The sequence below is a fragment of the Anabrus simplex genome, chromosome 1, assembly GCF_040414725.1.
Source record: "Anabrus simplex isolate iqAnaSimp1 chromosome 1, ASM4041472v1, whole genome shotgun sequence".
NCBI classification, from domain to species: domain Eukaryota; kingdom Metazoa; phylum Arthropoda; class Insecta; order Orthoptera; family Tettigoniidae; genus Anabrus; species Anabrus simplex.
In genome coordinates, this window is record NC_090265.1 from 509,276,443 (window position 1) to 509,292,542 (window position 16,100).

General features: G+C 39.7%; 1 protein-coding gene across 1 annotated transcript in view; it reads right to left on the bottom strand.

The window, feature by feature from the left end:
• Window positions 1-15,499, bottom strand: part of Wdr62 (WD repeat domain 62) — a 459,879-nt gene extending 444,380 nt beyond the window's left edge. The window contains exon 1 of the mRNA XM_067135382.2: window positions 15,404-15,499. Within this exon, the coding sequence (XP_066991483.1) occupies window positions 15,404-15,466 (63 nt within the window). The 5' untranslated portion in view covers window positions 15,467-15,499. The remainder of the gene's footprint in view (window positions 1-15,403) is intronic.
• Between the last annotated feature and the right edge of the window lie 601 nt (window positions 15,500-16,100).

Here is a 16,100-nt window from a genome sequence, read left to right on the forward strand (position 1 = left end):
ACCCCGTTCATCATCATACCATTGCCTACTGTCCATCTAACAAGATTATCGAGGTCATTTTACAGATGCTCACAATCTTGTAACTTATTTATTACTCTGTCCAGAATAACATCATCTGCAAAAAACCTTGTCTCTGATTCTACTTCTTTACTCATATCATTGATATGTATAAGAAAACATAAAGGTCCAATAGCACTGCCTTGAGGAATTATCCCTCAATTATTACAGGGTCAGATAAAGATTCGCTTAGTCTAATTCTCTGAGTTCTATTTTCTAGAAATACATTAAGCCATTCAGTCACTCTTTTGTCTAGTCCAACTGCACTCATTTTTGCCAGTAGTCTCCCATGATCTACCCTATCAAACACCTTAGATAGGTCAATCGCGATAATTAATTTGACCTAGTGAATTCAGGATATCTGTTGTATCTTGCTGGAATCCTACAAGTTGAGCTTCAGGGGAATAACGTTTCCTAAACCCGAACTGCGTTCTATTGAACCAGTTATTAATTTCGCAAACATGTCTGATATAATCAGAAAGAATCATTTCCAAAAGCTTGCATGCAATGCATGTCAAACTGACTGACCTGTAATTTTGAACTTACGTCTATCGCCCTTTCCTTTATACACAGGGGCTACTATATCAATTCTCCCTTAATTTGGTATAGCTGCTTCATGCAAACAATAATCAAATAAGTATTTCAGATATGGTACTATGTCCCAGTCCATCGTCTTCAGTATAACCCCCGAAACCTTATCAATTCCAGCTGCTTTTCTAGTTTTTTACTTTTGTATATTACTGTAAATGTTAATGTTATCATAAGTAAATTTTAATACTTCTTTAGTATTAATCACCTTCTCTATCTGGACATTATCCTTGTAACCAACAATCTTTACATACTGCTGATTGAATACTTCTGCCTTTTGAAGATCATCGCATACACACTCTCCTTGTTCATTAATGATTCCTGTAATGTCCTTCTTGGAACCTGTTTCTGCCTCAAAGTACCTATATATACCCTTCCATTTTTCACCAAAATTTGTATGACCGCCAATTATGCTTGCCACCATGTTATCCTTAGCCGACTTCTTTGCCTGATTCAATTTTCTAGGAAGTTCCTGCAATTTCCCCTTACTTCCACAGCCATTTCTAACTATTTCTTTAGAACCTGCACCTCCTTCTCACTCTCTTTACTTCTCTGTTATAATACAGTAGATCTTTACCATTCCTTACCACCTTTAAAAGGTACAAACCTGTTTACACATTCCTCAACAATTGCTTTAAACCCATCCCAGAGCTTGTTTACATTTTTATTTACCGTTTTCCACCGACCACAGTAACCTTTTTAAAACTCCCTCATGCCTGTTTTATCACCCATATGATACTGCCTAATAGTTCTAATTTTAAGACCTTTCTTTCTATCACATTTATTTTTAACTACGACAAAAACAGCTTTGTGATCACTAATACCATCTATTACCTAGGTTTCTCTATAGAGCTCATCTGGTTTTACCAGCACCACATCCAGAATATTCTTCCCTCTAGTTTGTTCCATCACTTTCTGAATCAGCTGCCCTTCCCATATTAACGTATTTGCCATTTGCTGGTCAATCTGCCTGTCGTTCGCATTACCTTGCCAATTGATATTTAATAAATTGAGATCATCCGCTACAACCACGTTCCTTTCCATATCGTTTCCCACATAGCTGATTATCATATGAAATAACTCTGAATCAGCGTCAGTGCTACCCTTTCCCGGTCTGTGCACTCCAAAGACATCAAGTTTCCTATTATCTTTAGAGATGAGTCTTACACCTAGAATTTCATGCCTGTCACTTTAACTTTTTCGTAGCTTACAAATTCTTCTTTCACCCGAATGAATACTCCCCCTCGTGCCATTCCTATCCTATCTCTACGATACACACTCCAGTTCCGTGAGAATATTTCTGCATCCATTGTATCCTTTCTCAGCTAAGATTCTTTATTACTGTCCAGAAAGGTTTCCTTGCTGCTTGACCTAGCCTTTCCAGGTTATTACCAAAATCTTCCCAAGACTTATTTTTGGATTCAACAACTATTTGTTTCGCTCTGTTTCTTTCATCTATGTACAATTCCCTGTCTGCATCGGCCCTTGTTTGTAGCCATTTCTGATAAGCCTTCTCTTTACGTTTACAAGCTGCTTTCACTTCATCATTCCACCAAGATGTTCGCTTTTTCCCATCTTTACACACAGTCGTTCCTAGGCATGACCTTGCTGTTTCTACTACAACATCCCTGTATGCCACCCATTCTCTTTCTATATCCTGAACCTGCTTACTGTCCGCTGTTCAAAACTTCTTACTAATCATATCCATGTATTTCTGTGTAACTTCCTCGTCCTGGAGATTTTCTACCCTTATTCGTTTGCAGGCAGATTTCACTTTATCCTAGGCCTATATATATATATATATATATTTAGTTCACTACAGATCAGATAGTGGTCTGTATCATCAAAAAAATCCCCGAAAAACCCATACATTCCTAAACGACTCCCTGAATTCGAAGTCGGTTAAGATATAGTCTATTATTGATCTGGTACCCCTAGCCTCCCATGTGTAGCGGTGAATAGCATTATGCTTGAAGAATGTATTCGTAACTGCTAAACACATACCAGCGCAGAAGTCCAGCAAACGCTTACCATTCCCATTACTTCCATATCTTCCCCACATTTACCAATCACCCTTTCGTATCCTTCAGCTCTATTTCCAACTCTCGCATTGAAATCACCATTAGCACTATCCTATCCTTGCTGTTGACCCTGACTACGATGTCACGCAATGCTTCATAAAACTTGCCAACTTCATCCTCGTCTGCACCCTCACATGGTGAATACAGTGAGACAATTCTCGTCCTAATTCCTCCATCTGCCAAATCTACCCACCACATCATTCGCTCATTTACGTGCCTAACAGAAATAATGTTGCGTGCAATAGTATTTCTGATAAACAGTCCTACCCCATACTCCGCCCTTCCTTTTTTAACACCCGTCAAGTACACTTTATAATCTATCTCTTCGTTATCTCCCCTTACCCGAACATCACTTACTCCTAGTACATCCAGATGCATCCTCTTTGCTGACTCACCTAGTTCTACTTTCTTTCTTCCATAAGCCCCATTAATATTGATAGCTCCCCATCGAATTCCATTTCTTTCGCCAAGTTGTTTCCAAGGAGTCCCTCGCCTGTCAAATGGGAGTGGGACTCCGTTACTCCCATAGGTCCGAGGCTTGCTTAAAATGTTCTGAGCTCGGTAAATTCATGAAGCAGGATGCTACCCTACTTCCACATAGTCCAAGTGAGGACCTCTCCTCTAACGGGTTAGGGACCCTTGGTGAATCGTGCAGTCCTAACCGCCTGAGCACAAGGAGGGCCACGACTCAGAATATGTCCGAGATGCTCACTCCCATTCCATAGCAACTGGTATCTCGACACACAGGACCACTTACCAGGCCACTCAGCCGTTGCCTATGGTTCACGAACTAGGACGTGACTACAGTAACCCACACCATGACCCATATGAGGAATGTGTGTGAAATTTTTTCCAAGATTTAGATGAAGCACAAAGTGATACAGAACAAGTTTCTGACCTTGTGTTATGCCGAATGTATTCTTACATGTCTTTGTTTCAATCTGATAACAGAAACATTTAGTGTAATTGAAAAATACTCTTATATTAATTTGTTTTGTACTGAAATGCATAAATTGAGTAATAATTTCAACATTTTCGTATGCTTGGATTTTTGTAGATGAATATTGCGCATTTTATGATTTTCATATGCTGGTCTCATTTGTAAATCTCTGGTCTCATTTGTAAATCTATATTACACATACTAAAACACATTTTGGAAAAAAAATGTCTTTATGTAGGTTGTACCGTGAAATGATAGTTGGGGTGTTGTCATCACCCCGGAGCGACTACTAACGTTTCAAATTACTGAGCGACTCCATGAGGGTTAATTAGCTCCCTCGGGAGATCAGTGGTGGTGTCCGACCCACGATCACGGGTTCGATTTCAACCAACAAAAGAGAACACTAAACCTGAAAGAATGCATTTCATTTTAGCAGATCTACCTATAAAAAGAAAACGATATTACTCCTATAACAGCAGTCTGCAATTTCTTCGTACAAGAATGAGGAAGTAAACGGGTGTGAAATACCAACGCTCTGTTATATAATTAAGTCAGAAGTATGAGGTGAGCAAGTATGTACGTTGAGTAACGCATGGTTGATTTAAAACTCAAGACCTTAGCGGTCCCTTTGATATTAGTCAGACTTCTGGTCGGTCAAAAGGCTTCCGCAGCGCCAAATAGTTCCCTAGGTTTGTTACTTGTTCCTGAAGTCAAGAGCTTTCATCAGTTTGGTTAGATATTCTGGTGAACTGACTTGACGAATTATTATTATTCTTATTATTTATTTATTTTATTTTATTTTTTATTTTTTGCCCTGTATAAATATGGAAAATATATCACAGGTTGTATGTTATTCGGGTTCGTTACCAACTCTTATATTCCACACGTAGATGGCTATGAATAGTTATTGTTCTCAGTGGTGTATGTAGCAAATAATTATTTAATACGATATTGATATCTTAATGCACTGTGTACCTAGTAAGCTTTGCTCCAGTTCATTGGATTGCTGTTAAATTTGCATAATATGTGCGACGTTGAAGATGGATCCAAGAAAATTGTTGGCAGTACTAGCTGCAACAGCATGTTCAGTATTCATAATGGCTGCCAGCTGTGAGCAAGACGTGTGTGATGCTGTGACGCTTGAGTACCCCGTGAAATACTTTACAGGCAACAAAAGTGGAGAAAAATTACGTAAAAAATCGAAACCAAATTGTTTTAAACGTTTACAGTAGCCTACGAGATTGGAATCCGCTGTGGACTGTGGAAGACGTGAAAAAAAGACCGCGTAACTGACCGGCGTTTCTGTGTACAGTGTTTACGCCGCTCGCTTGGAATTTAAACTCCACCGAAAATCCAGCGAAAAGTCGATATGTCAGCTCAGTTCAAACTATGCACTCGCCGTAAATAAAACAGGAAGGGCCTTAACACATATGGGAATAGGATCATTGGAGTATTCGATGATAATACTTCCGAAGGACGAGACTACAATATTACAACATTCCTGGAAGCATTGTATTTTGCAATCCCACTCACGGGTGGGTTTTTCAGCTTTTTGAACTGTGAGTGAGAAACTGCCACTGACAGTCGTTGAACGAGAGCGGAACCGTATACTTATGTTTAAGTCTCCATGTGCCTCACACAAATTGCATTATGAAATAAAAATAAACCGTGCTTCTCTTGCCTGGGTGTTCGTCAGTAATCTGTAGCTTTTACATTGCCAATAAAGGAATAAATAGGTATGGTACGTAATCAAAGTACAGCTATGTGTAAGTAAGTAATTTCGTTTGATGCTTCACTATTACAGAATAAGTACTTGTCAGATAGACGCACGGCGTTAATGATAAGCTGGTTGTGGCGGAGATGGAGAACGGTGGCGGGAAGGGGGAACAGGGGACGTGCTCACATGCGAAAGGATACTTTTCCTAAGCTCTTGAGTTGAATTTTAGTTAGCAGTGGCGATCTGGCGGAACGAAGCCTAGCACAGTAGTGATGAGATATTCGATTCATTTTACTCAATCGATTCATTTGTTTTTGTTCACTTTACTGAATCGATAGTGATCCGATTACGGCACATTAGAGTTACTATTCCTATTGCAGCTGTGTACTGATAAGACAGCAGCAACAACATTCAATGCCTGCTGCCGCCATCTGGTCTTCATTCTATGAATTACTTTCCTACGGCGTCATCTACCTTTCGGATTCAGTTTTCTCCCGCAGCCACCTCTTCGCATCAAATTTTGATGTTACAAATCTTTCCCCCACTGTGACAACTCCATCAAATAAGTAATAATTAGATGAAAAAATATCTGTACACAAAAATCATCAGTGATCTGCATTTATAGCTATCGCCCAGATGGGAGATTCCCTATCGCTCTTTGGCCTAGTCTTTTCTTAAATGATCTCAAAGAACATGGAAATTTCATTTGTATTCACGGCAAGTACATAATCATCATCATGAGTAGTGTAACTCATTGCTGAGCGTCGTGACCCTATTTGACTCCACACACTATTTTTAATTAAGCGGCGCCAACTTTGGACGATGTTCAGCCTGCCTTAAAGCCTGCTGAAGAGTCAGACCGGTGGTACGCAGAACTTGATCAATCCACCTGCTCGATGTCCTTCCTCGCGGTCTTGTGCCAACAACTTTGCCTTCCATGATACACTTCTCCAGATTTTCACTATCCTGTCTTACAATATGTCCAAAGAATTGGACGATTCCTCTTATGGCGCGAGAAGAGAGACGTTCGGAGATATTCAGTTCTTGAATAATAGATGCATTAGTTCTTCTTTCCGTCCAAGGTACACGGATCATCCTTCTACAACGCCACATCTGAAAGATGTCGATACGGTACGTATCTCTTGCCCTGAGGGCCCAGGTCTCGGAACCATACAGGAAGACAGAGAACACAAGACAATCAAATAGTATAATCTTTGTACTGTTTGTTATTGCTCTGCTCTGCCATATATTTGCGAGTTTGCTCATGGCAACACGCCCTAAGGTGATACGTCTCCTAATCTCTTTGTCAGAACTTCCGGTATCACAGATGGTCGACCCAAGGTATATAAAGTCATTCACCATTTCCAGTTCCCTTAATCGACCTGTCAGCTGGATCTGTGCCACTCTGTCAATTACCATTAGTTTGGACTTACTCAGGTTGATCTCCAGCCCATATTCTAAACTTGCATCTTCTACCCTTGCTAGTAATTCTGCAAGTTCATCTTCACTGCTGGCAGAGTCATCACCAAAGCACAGGTTACTGATTTTTCGTCCACAAATTGATATGCCTCCAGTCCAGTCATTGAGGGTTTTCTTCATCACATATTCAGCCTAGATGTTATATAGAATAGATGATACTATGCAGTCCTGTCGGACACTCTGCGAAATACTGAAAAATTCTGAAATGTCACCATCTACCTTTACAGTTGCAATGTTGTTTCCGTACAAACTTTTCAGTAATGATATTAGATGTTGCGGAATGCCAAATTCACCAAGAACTTGCCATAGTTTATTGCAGACAACACAATCAAAAGCTTTCTTGTAGTCAAGGAAGCATATTAGCACAGAAACACAGAACTCACGAGATTTTTCAATTATTTCCCTCATATATCATATTAAACATCTGTTCCTTTTCCTGCAACAAATCCTGCTTGCTCAATGGATATGTTAGGCATTATGTAAGACTTGAGGTGCTGGTTCATGATGTACAATAAAATCTTACTTGCATGAGATATCAGAGCAATTGTACGATAGTTGGAACCCTTCCTGACTGACCCTTTCTTGTGCAAAGGAATTAAGATAGAGCTTGTCCAATCTTTTGACCATAAGTACATAATACAAAACCAAAAAGTTAAAAAATGATATGCAGGAAAATGTAGGTATTTGTGCAGTAGTATACATGCTCCTTATATTACAGTACAAAACTTACGTAGTTAATAATAATAATAAGAAATGACATAACTCAAATTTTATACACTAACTTATGGTTTTCCCACAATTCTCTGAAAGTCACAACTCTATTATATATACAGAATTAGACGTAAAAATACCTGTGTTCGCAATAAGTAGCCTACATATTAAATACAATCAAATAAGTTGCTTTACCTCGCACCGACACAGAGATGCCTTATGGCGACGATGGGCTAGGAGTGGAAAGGAAGCGGCCGTGGCCTTTACTTAAAGGTATAACACCAGCATTTGCTTGGCGTGAAAATGGGAAACCACGGAAAACCGTCTTAACGGCTGCCGACGGTAGGATTCTAACCCACCATCCCCCGCATGCAAGCTCATAGCTACTGCGACCGTAACCGCACGGTCAGCTCGCTCGATGATCTTTGAAAATATGGCTCTTTCTATCAGCTGAGGACTTTTTAAATAATCATATTCTGTATATGCTACCCGAGATATACTGTACAGTAGTCCTGTGGTTTTCTGATTCATCTTTTTATTTAAGTTATTGCGTCAGTCTGCTCACTTACTCACTGTCCACGTACACCGGTGATCTCGTGATTCGATTATTGAAGTCTTGTGCAATGGCAACTTCGAGTGGTCATGAGCATGACTTTTAGTCATAGAGTTGAATTAATTGTCGAATGTCAACCAAGTTAAATACTGATTCATTAAACTAATGAATAATTTAACAACCTACCTATTTACTATGTAGTTACTTTGGAATTACCTATGTTTTGACTACCTTTTTAACACTGCAAATAAATCCATCTATTATTTATACCTCCCTGGAAGAAGAGGACAGTGAATGCAAGTGTGTATTATTTTCTAATGAGCTGAGAGCGGGAGTCCGTTATGTCGTACGATTCTTTCACCGTACCATGGCTCTGTATGTCTCGCTTTGGCGGAAGTTCGGCTCCTTGTCAATGCCCAGTGTGCCGATAATGAACCGTGTGTGTGTTATGTATCACTGATCCGTGAGTGAGCCACTCAGCACTGTCTCCTGCGAGTCAAATGAATCGTGTGCCGTGAGCTCGCTGTTCCTGTGAATCGATTCACTCTGATACTTGAATGAATCGATGCACTGCTTCGAATCATACACTCAGTAGCCAACACTACAACACAGTTATCACCCCTGTCCCAGCACCTATCGGACATACATCAGCAAGCCGCGTGAAGTGAGTCGTGGGGAGAGGGACGAGAGTCTAGGCTGCAGTCTCCGATGCCTTGCTCTCAGAAATACGCGCGACGTTGTTTCCCCACTGTTTTCAAGTTTTGTAAATAGAACAATGTGTTAGATGCTTACATTACAATGTGCTTTAGACTTCCATCATTCTGAATTGAGGTTTGGGCTTCACCGATAACCTTAGTAGCCCTCAGCATACGCCACTGAAATATACATTGTGTTCGGGCTGAATGTGCCTGACGAGCACAAGGATGGATAATATTACTATTATTGTGAATATTTACAAACTCCTGCATTATTTTCATTATCAAGTAAGTAAAATAAAACATCCTGATGAAATAGCCGATATGGGCTTGAAGGTCACCTGGAAAGAGAAAACTACTGAAAGGTGGAAGTAGCTAGGTCCCCGCGAATGACGAATACGAGATAAGAATTAACACGTGAGCCAATCAGGTCAGTTCAGGGTTACCACCATTAGTACGTTAGTACTAGATCTAGTAATTCGTGAGCATTTTTAATACGTTAGTTCTTTTTATGGAAATCTAGTACTTTTTACGGAGGCAGAGTAGACGTTCTTCCACTGCAGCAGAACAAGAAAGAAACTGGTAAGAAGTTTCAGAGCCAAGTGTCTATCTTTTCATGTTGAAGTATGTGAAAAAGTTTTTTTAGAGGGTAGTTTTTAGTGATCCTATTTTAAGAAATCTCTACATGTCGAACTAGAAAACTGCAAAAGAGATGGCAGTTTCATCAATATAACCCCATTAGCTATATATTTCCCTAATGTAATTACAGAAAGTGGTTATGAAGTTAGATAGGAAATGGTGGGTGGCAAAGTCCACAGAAACTTAAAAAGCTCTTCAGTCTCTCGAACACACAGGCTCAATATAAATATTACACTATAACATACCTGCAAAACAACACGCTATTAAACAATAAGCCTTATTTATATTGAACTTGTGTGTTCGACAGACTGGAACGGCTTTTAAGTTACATTTAACTGAGTCGACACTGGAAAGTATGGTTTCCTTCTTAAGAAACATGTCCACAGAATCGCTGAAAGAGAACTACGAATTTATGGAATTTTGGAACTCTTTAATCGAACTGAAAAATCCTGTAGCCGACTACATCTTTTCAAATTTGACAATATTTTTGAAGGCATTGCTCTGTTTACCACATTCTCCTGCTGAAACAGAACAAGTATTTTTTCCTGCTTTATCTGTTAATAAAACCAGATTGAGAAATAAACTACTATTCTGTAGCGTATGTGAATGGGCTCCTTCTAAAGCATTCGTCTGCCCATAATGTTCACATTTCAAAACAGTTTATTGCTTTGGCAATATTTTTCAAGGATTAAGAAAAGAGCAAAATGTGAAATAGATGTTAATATATTCTAAAAGATAGCCAACTTTTGGGTAGTGTATGAAGAGAAAATGAAATATATATATATGCGTGTGTGTGTGTGTGTGCGCGCGCGCGCTATTCATAGTGTTCATATTCTAAACATAAATAAATGACTCTCATCTGGTAGTCAGCTTGGAACTGGAAGTGTTAGGATACTGGGTATTGAAACTGCAACATTGCTGCTTCCCATCATAGATATCAAAACCGATAACTTCTGATAATTACGATTTTCTCATTTAATAAAGGTGTATTTTTTATAAGTATACTTTTTTCTATACTGCCTTTATGAATAATCCTACTCCATTGTAAAAAAAATGATTTAGTACTTTTTTCCATAATCTAGTACCTTTTCACGGGAAAATTTAGTACGAACATTTTCTGCCCGGTGGCAACCCTGGGACAGTTGCGCCCGACGGAAGGTTAACATCAGTAGTGGTCACACCGTGCGGAGGCTTCTGCACCAATAAAAGACAATGGATATAAAAATGAATACATTCATTAGGAAATTGTTTTTACTTCGCAATACTTCCCTTTTCTTTCAAGTGATAAGGAATGTCCTCTCATAAATATTTTAAAGTCATGAACTGACACTTCGCAGGTAATCAGCCGGTCACACGGTACGAAATGTTGGTGGTACTAAATGTCCTAGAACCGTCTGGATGCTATGAGAGGTGCAGCGTATACGGTTAGTAGTGATGCAATAGCACTTCTTGGCTCAACGAGAAAATAAATTACAAACTACCTCACTCGTCTTGCCTAGCACCCCCCATTACACAACCGCCGTCGGTTTTTGCGGTTTCCATAACAGCATAACCTTCAGCGGTGCTATACGAGATCCATTCAACCTCTGAGCTGACAATTTGACTCACGGACGGATTCTCATCCTTACCAATCATCCCAAAATCGAACAGTTTGGAAATTGACGAGAGAGTAGAAAGACCGTGATCAGAACCTGGTAGGGGCAAGTGAGAAACGTTTTTGTTTTTTTAATCAGAATAGGGCCAGGAGTACATAGCTTATTACTTGGAGGTTGTCACACTCTTATGGTTTCTCGTGCCGTACTGCAATTAGTCTCAAGCTGCTCGCGCCTGGAACTACACGGCTCCGACCAACACGTCACTTACAAAACCACTAAAACGAACACAGCGCAGCGACGAAACAGTTGGAAGGCATGATATATCACAATAATCTACTTCCACACACTCTTCGAGATACAGTTGGTCCGTAACAGGGCCTACATCTTCTCAATCTCGAGATACAGTTGGTCCGTAACAGGGCCTACATCTTCTCAATCTCTATCTTCATTTGGAAGCAATTAAATCCAAACGTACAACTTGAGCTAATAAAATACGAAAACAAGGAAACTTTTTCGAGGCTGTCGATTTTGTGATCATAACCACGGGATGGACAAGAATCAAGGTACCTTCCGTGAAACCTCGCCATCACGGTAATTCATAACAGCGATAAATATACCGAGCAAAAATTCCATCAGTTGCAATTACAGTATTAGGTTATTTTACGTCCAGCAATTTCACACTCCCAAGGTACTAAGCGATTTTGTACCACTGTAACAACGCTTTAAATTAGCTTCGTTTCCAGTGACCTAAGGTACTCAATTCTGCTCCTTGGTGGAGTAGCCTTGTGGCTTGATACGTCAACCTAGTGACGTTTTGTAAATGGCATTATCTTAAGAGCCTGCAATATCTAAGTCATTAAAGATTTAACGATCTGACGCATAGCGACGGCAGGGCAACTACATATTTCCAACATTCAAGGTGTACACAAGAATACGACGTTCTGTCTAAATGATACATATGTACATATTATGTCTTAAAACGACCAGTCTGTATAGTTTTGTGAATGAGCTAAGTGCCACTATTGTCCTGTATTTACACCAAGTATCGTGACCTCATTTGTTTCTACAATGTCAATCATCATTATTTCTTATGTGATAGTTATCTAGTTGTGCTTCCTCTTAAAACAACCCTCGTTTCTTAGATCTCGATCTGTTTCTCCAACCTTCCTTCACCGAGTCAATTATTCTTTTAGGTCACCTGTCCGCCTTACATGACCCTACAACTAACGCCGGTTCATACGCAGAACTTCATTCAATGAGCTCATTAGTTCCATTCCTCCCTCATTTCATTCTTTTCTGAGCTGTATTCAGCAGTATCCGTTTGCCCTAGAGTTGACTGCCGTACGTACCAGAACTATCTCGATTTAAAATGCGTTAGAAAAAAAGCATTAAAATCTCGGATTTTCGTTCATATATTACAACTTTACAACACCATATTTATTTATTCAATTATTGTTAGATTAGCACGCAAAGGTTTAGCCCGCCCGGTGGCCATGATCGTTAAGGCGTGAAGTCCGTACGGTCTGACACCGTGGTTAGCCGGTTCGAGTCCGTTGGCCGAAAAAAAAAAAAAAAAAAAAAAAATACATCAAGAATGCTGGCCAACAGGCACAATTTCAAATCATTAGGTTATGTGCCAAAAGCTTGGATTAAATTCCAAACCTCTCCGCAGCGCTCATATGGAGTAAGGGCATATGACCCCGCTAATGGTAATTCGTCCGTCGGACGGAGACGTAAAGCAATGAGCAGACCCCTTGGTAATATTCGACAGGAGTAGGTTATGTATCGGCACCGGGTTTCACCACCTCCCTTCCCACTATCACATATATCGCATCATTCATTTCATCTCATTAACTCCTCTGATGAGACTGATGTCAGGAAAGGCATCCGGTCATAAAAACTCGCTACGAAGATTCATCTCGCTTCATATCCAACCCCGCAGAGAAACGGGACAATGGTTGGACATACATACACCACATAAAGGTTTACTTGAAATTATTCAGAGGGCAGTAAAAGCGATCTCAAGATAGATTTCCACCATCATTCACTCTTTTCGCCCTTTCTATTGCGTCTATGGTGGAGTAAAACACTAAGTGTACGTGGTGACTTGTACTACTTCGGCGCTCTGTGGTTTTGCATCTTATAAAACAGAATTATTTTTAATAAATTCGTAAGTGAATATATTGCAAATGTAATGGGACATGCCAGTAGTTCAGATTCCTACGAAGTGGTAGGAGACTTTTTTTAAATTTATTTGTTTCTGTGAAAGTATCACAAAAGTATACTGGAATGAACATGACGGAAATAAAACCCAAGGTACATCAACTTCAAAAGTGCAACATTTGTTAGTCGATTGTTAGTTTTGGTTCAATTTTTGGCTGTTGCTTAAATGATTACTTTTTAGAGAAAAGTAATGTGTTCTTAATATTTGCAATAATATATATTATTCCAGTTATCGCAATCATATCGAATTTTGTAATTCAGAATATAATAACCCTAGTTTGTATAAAATCTCCAGAAACCTGATTTCAATGCATAGTCAAAAAATCATATCCATACAGGCCATGACTGCCCTTGGAGGAGTGGAGGGTAAAGGCTTCCACTATCCGTAATCTTGGCACTAGGTGGGATAGCTCTATGCCCGGCCACTTTTGTCCCTAGGATTTAACCTGATACTCGTTTTTGTGTAGGCCGAGTGACAGAATTTTTCATCCTCTCCAACCCAAATTTGGCACATGAAAACGACAATTCTTGAAAATCCCCTTCAAATAGGTATGAATAAAGTTTCTGTATAAAAATCAATACAATTTTAGGAAAAATAACGAAAATGGAACAGCGATTCCAAATGGTATCATTGGAGAATATGAAAGAGTTGCTTAGCAAACTTACAGAGAATAAATTTTCTGATTCCAATTGGAATCATTGGTCTGGAGGTGGTTCAAGGTCTCTCTCTCTCTCTCTCTCTCTCTTTCTTTTGCCGTTACCTTCATTCTTCGAAGGATCGGACCTCCTCATTTTACCCTCTGATTAGAGTTAAGAAGGAATGATTGACTAGTTTACTTCCCATTAAAAAATAATCACCAACAAAACTACCTAAACATGGCTTTAATATCTTTACGAAAGAAAGAAAGAAAGAAAGAAAACAAAACTGTCTTTCTCTCTATCACCACTCGGTAGCTTGTCTGTTTCACACAATAGGGATGGATTTTTCACCAGCTGAAGAGTATCTGCTCTGAAATCCCCGCTATAGCTGAAATGAACCACGGAGTCACCGACACCTTAGAAACACCGGGTAGAAATCAATACGACTAAATGACAGCGCAGTTGACTATAAATAGTCTCTTGTGTTCAAAGTTTTGGAGAACGAATTTTGCTGAGCTATGTTTTTAAATGTCACGCAAAACAGGATTGTTCTACTCAACTCTGATTGTGAATTACCGTCTCTGACTTATAACACAAACATCTCGTAACGAGTAGCTATTTCTCTCTTAATGTTGAAAATAGGCTCGCAGTACGGCAAAAATATTGTCTAGGCATGCTGAAACACTGGATCCCGAGAGATCTCCGGAGTTAAACAACACTGGATGCGGTCACAACAAGGATGGGCAGCCCACGATCAGTGGTGGTGGTAGTGGTGATTATTGTTTTAAGAGCGAGTACAACTGGGCAAGCATCCTCTAACTGACCAGTGGCTCCTGGGCAATGACCGGGTCGTCAACGTCCAGGTTTGGATAAGGCATTTGGTTATTTTACTAATGCCTAGTTACTATGTTTTCGGTTATTACATATAAAAATATTTAACCTTTCAAAAGTTCGGCTCTATGGCTGAATGGTCAGTGTCCTGGGCTTCGAAACCTCGAACGGTTCCCGACATGGTCATGGGATTTCAATGGTAAGTTGTTAATTCTCTTGGGTAGGTGACTGGGTATTTGTGCTGTCGCCAACATCCCTGTAACACATACACTACACAAAACACCATTTTACACTACTGTACAACAACACGCAGCTTTTCATACACGGCAGACCCCGCCCATCTTCATCGGAAGATCTGCTTTACGGGTCTAACTGAACGGTCTCATCTCGAAGAGTCGGAAAAGGGTTATAACAATCAATCTTCAATTTTTACTTGTCCTTGAACATCAACCGACAGCACGAGGACACGCGTTCACCAACTTACCACACCAAATTCTGTTTAACTCGGTAAACTTCACAAAATCAGATGTTCATAACCATGGCTAGATTTTCGCTGTTATAGAACTACTTAACGACAGACATCTGAATGGAAGTGTAGCAAATAGAGAACCAGACATTAAGGACATCGTACTGTTTCAGATTCAGTGGGGCTTACCTCATAAGCTGGTGTGTTCTCCTTGTCTCGAGCTGCGTTGGCGAGGTTCTTGGTGGCCAGCATCTCCTTGTTCGCTGAATCACTCACCGAGCTATGTCTGCCTCCCACATGTCTCCTGGAGGACAACCCACCCGTACCGTGAATACATACTGCAGCAACACCTACCGCAACGCAACCCGAAGGAACATACCGTCCCAGATTAATGGGTGCAATACCTCTATAGGATTAGTTTTCCATATCACACTGTGTCGTCACATCCCTCCCATTTTTTTAAACGTTGAGTCTAAACAATAAACCGGGGTATCTGCTATCAAGCAAGGAGATAATTCCAAATGGTCACATGATCTTCAGACTTGGTATTGATTAAAAGGAAGCAGAAGTGGTAAACAATACAAAATCGCATACAAAGTAATGTTACATGTTTAAAATGAGTGCTTGTAATATGAAATGTAAGTTTCTCCTTTTTAAATTGCGCCTATATGCACCGACTGGCATATGGAAATTTGAAGTAGACATTAAAAACTGACCAAACTGCTTCGAGTCCAGGAGAATGAATTCTTTGAACGGTATTTCAAATATTCGATTGTATTTATTTCGTTTTACTGTCTCTTCTGAGTGAATTTGAAAATGACATTGAATTTAAGTCGATTCAAGAGATTTTCACCTCCATCTTCCATTTCCAAATGTATTATTTGAA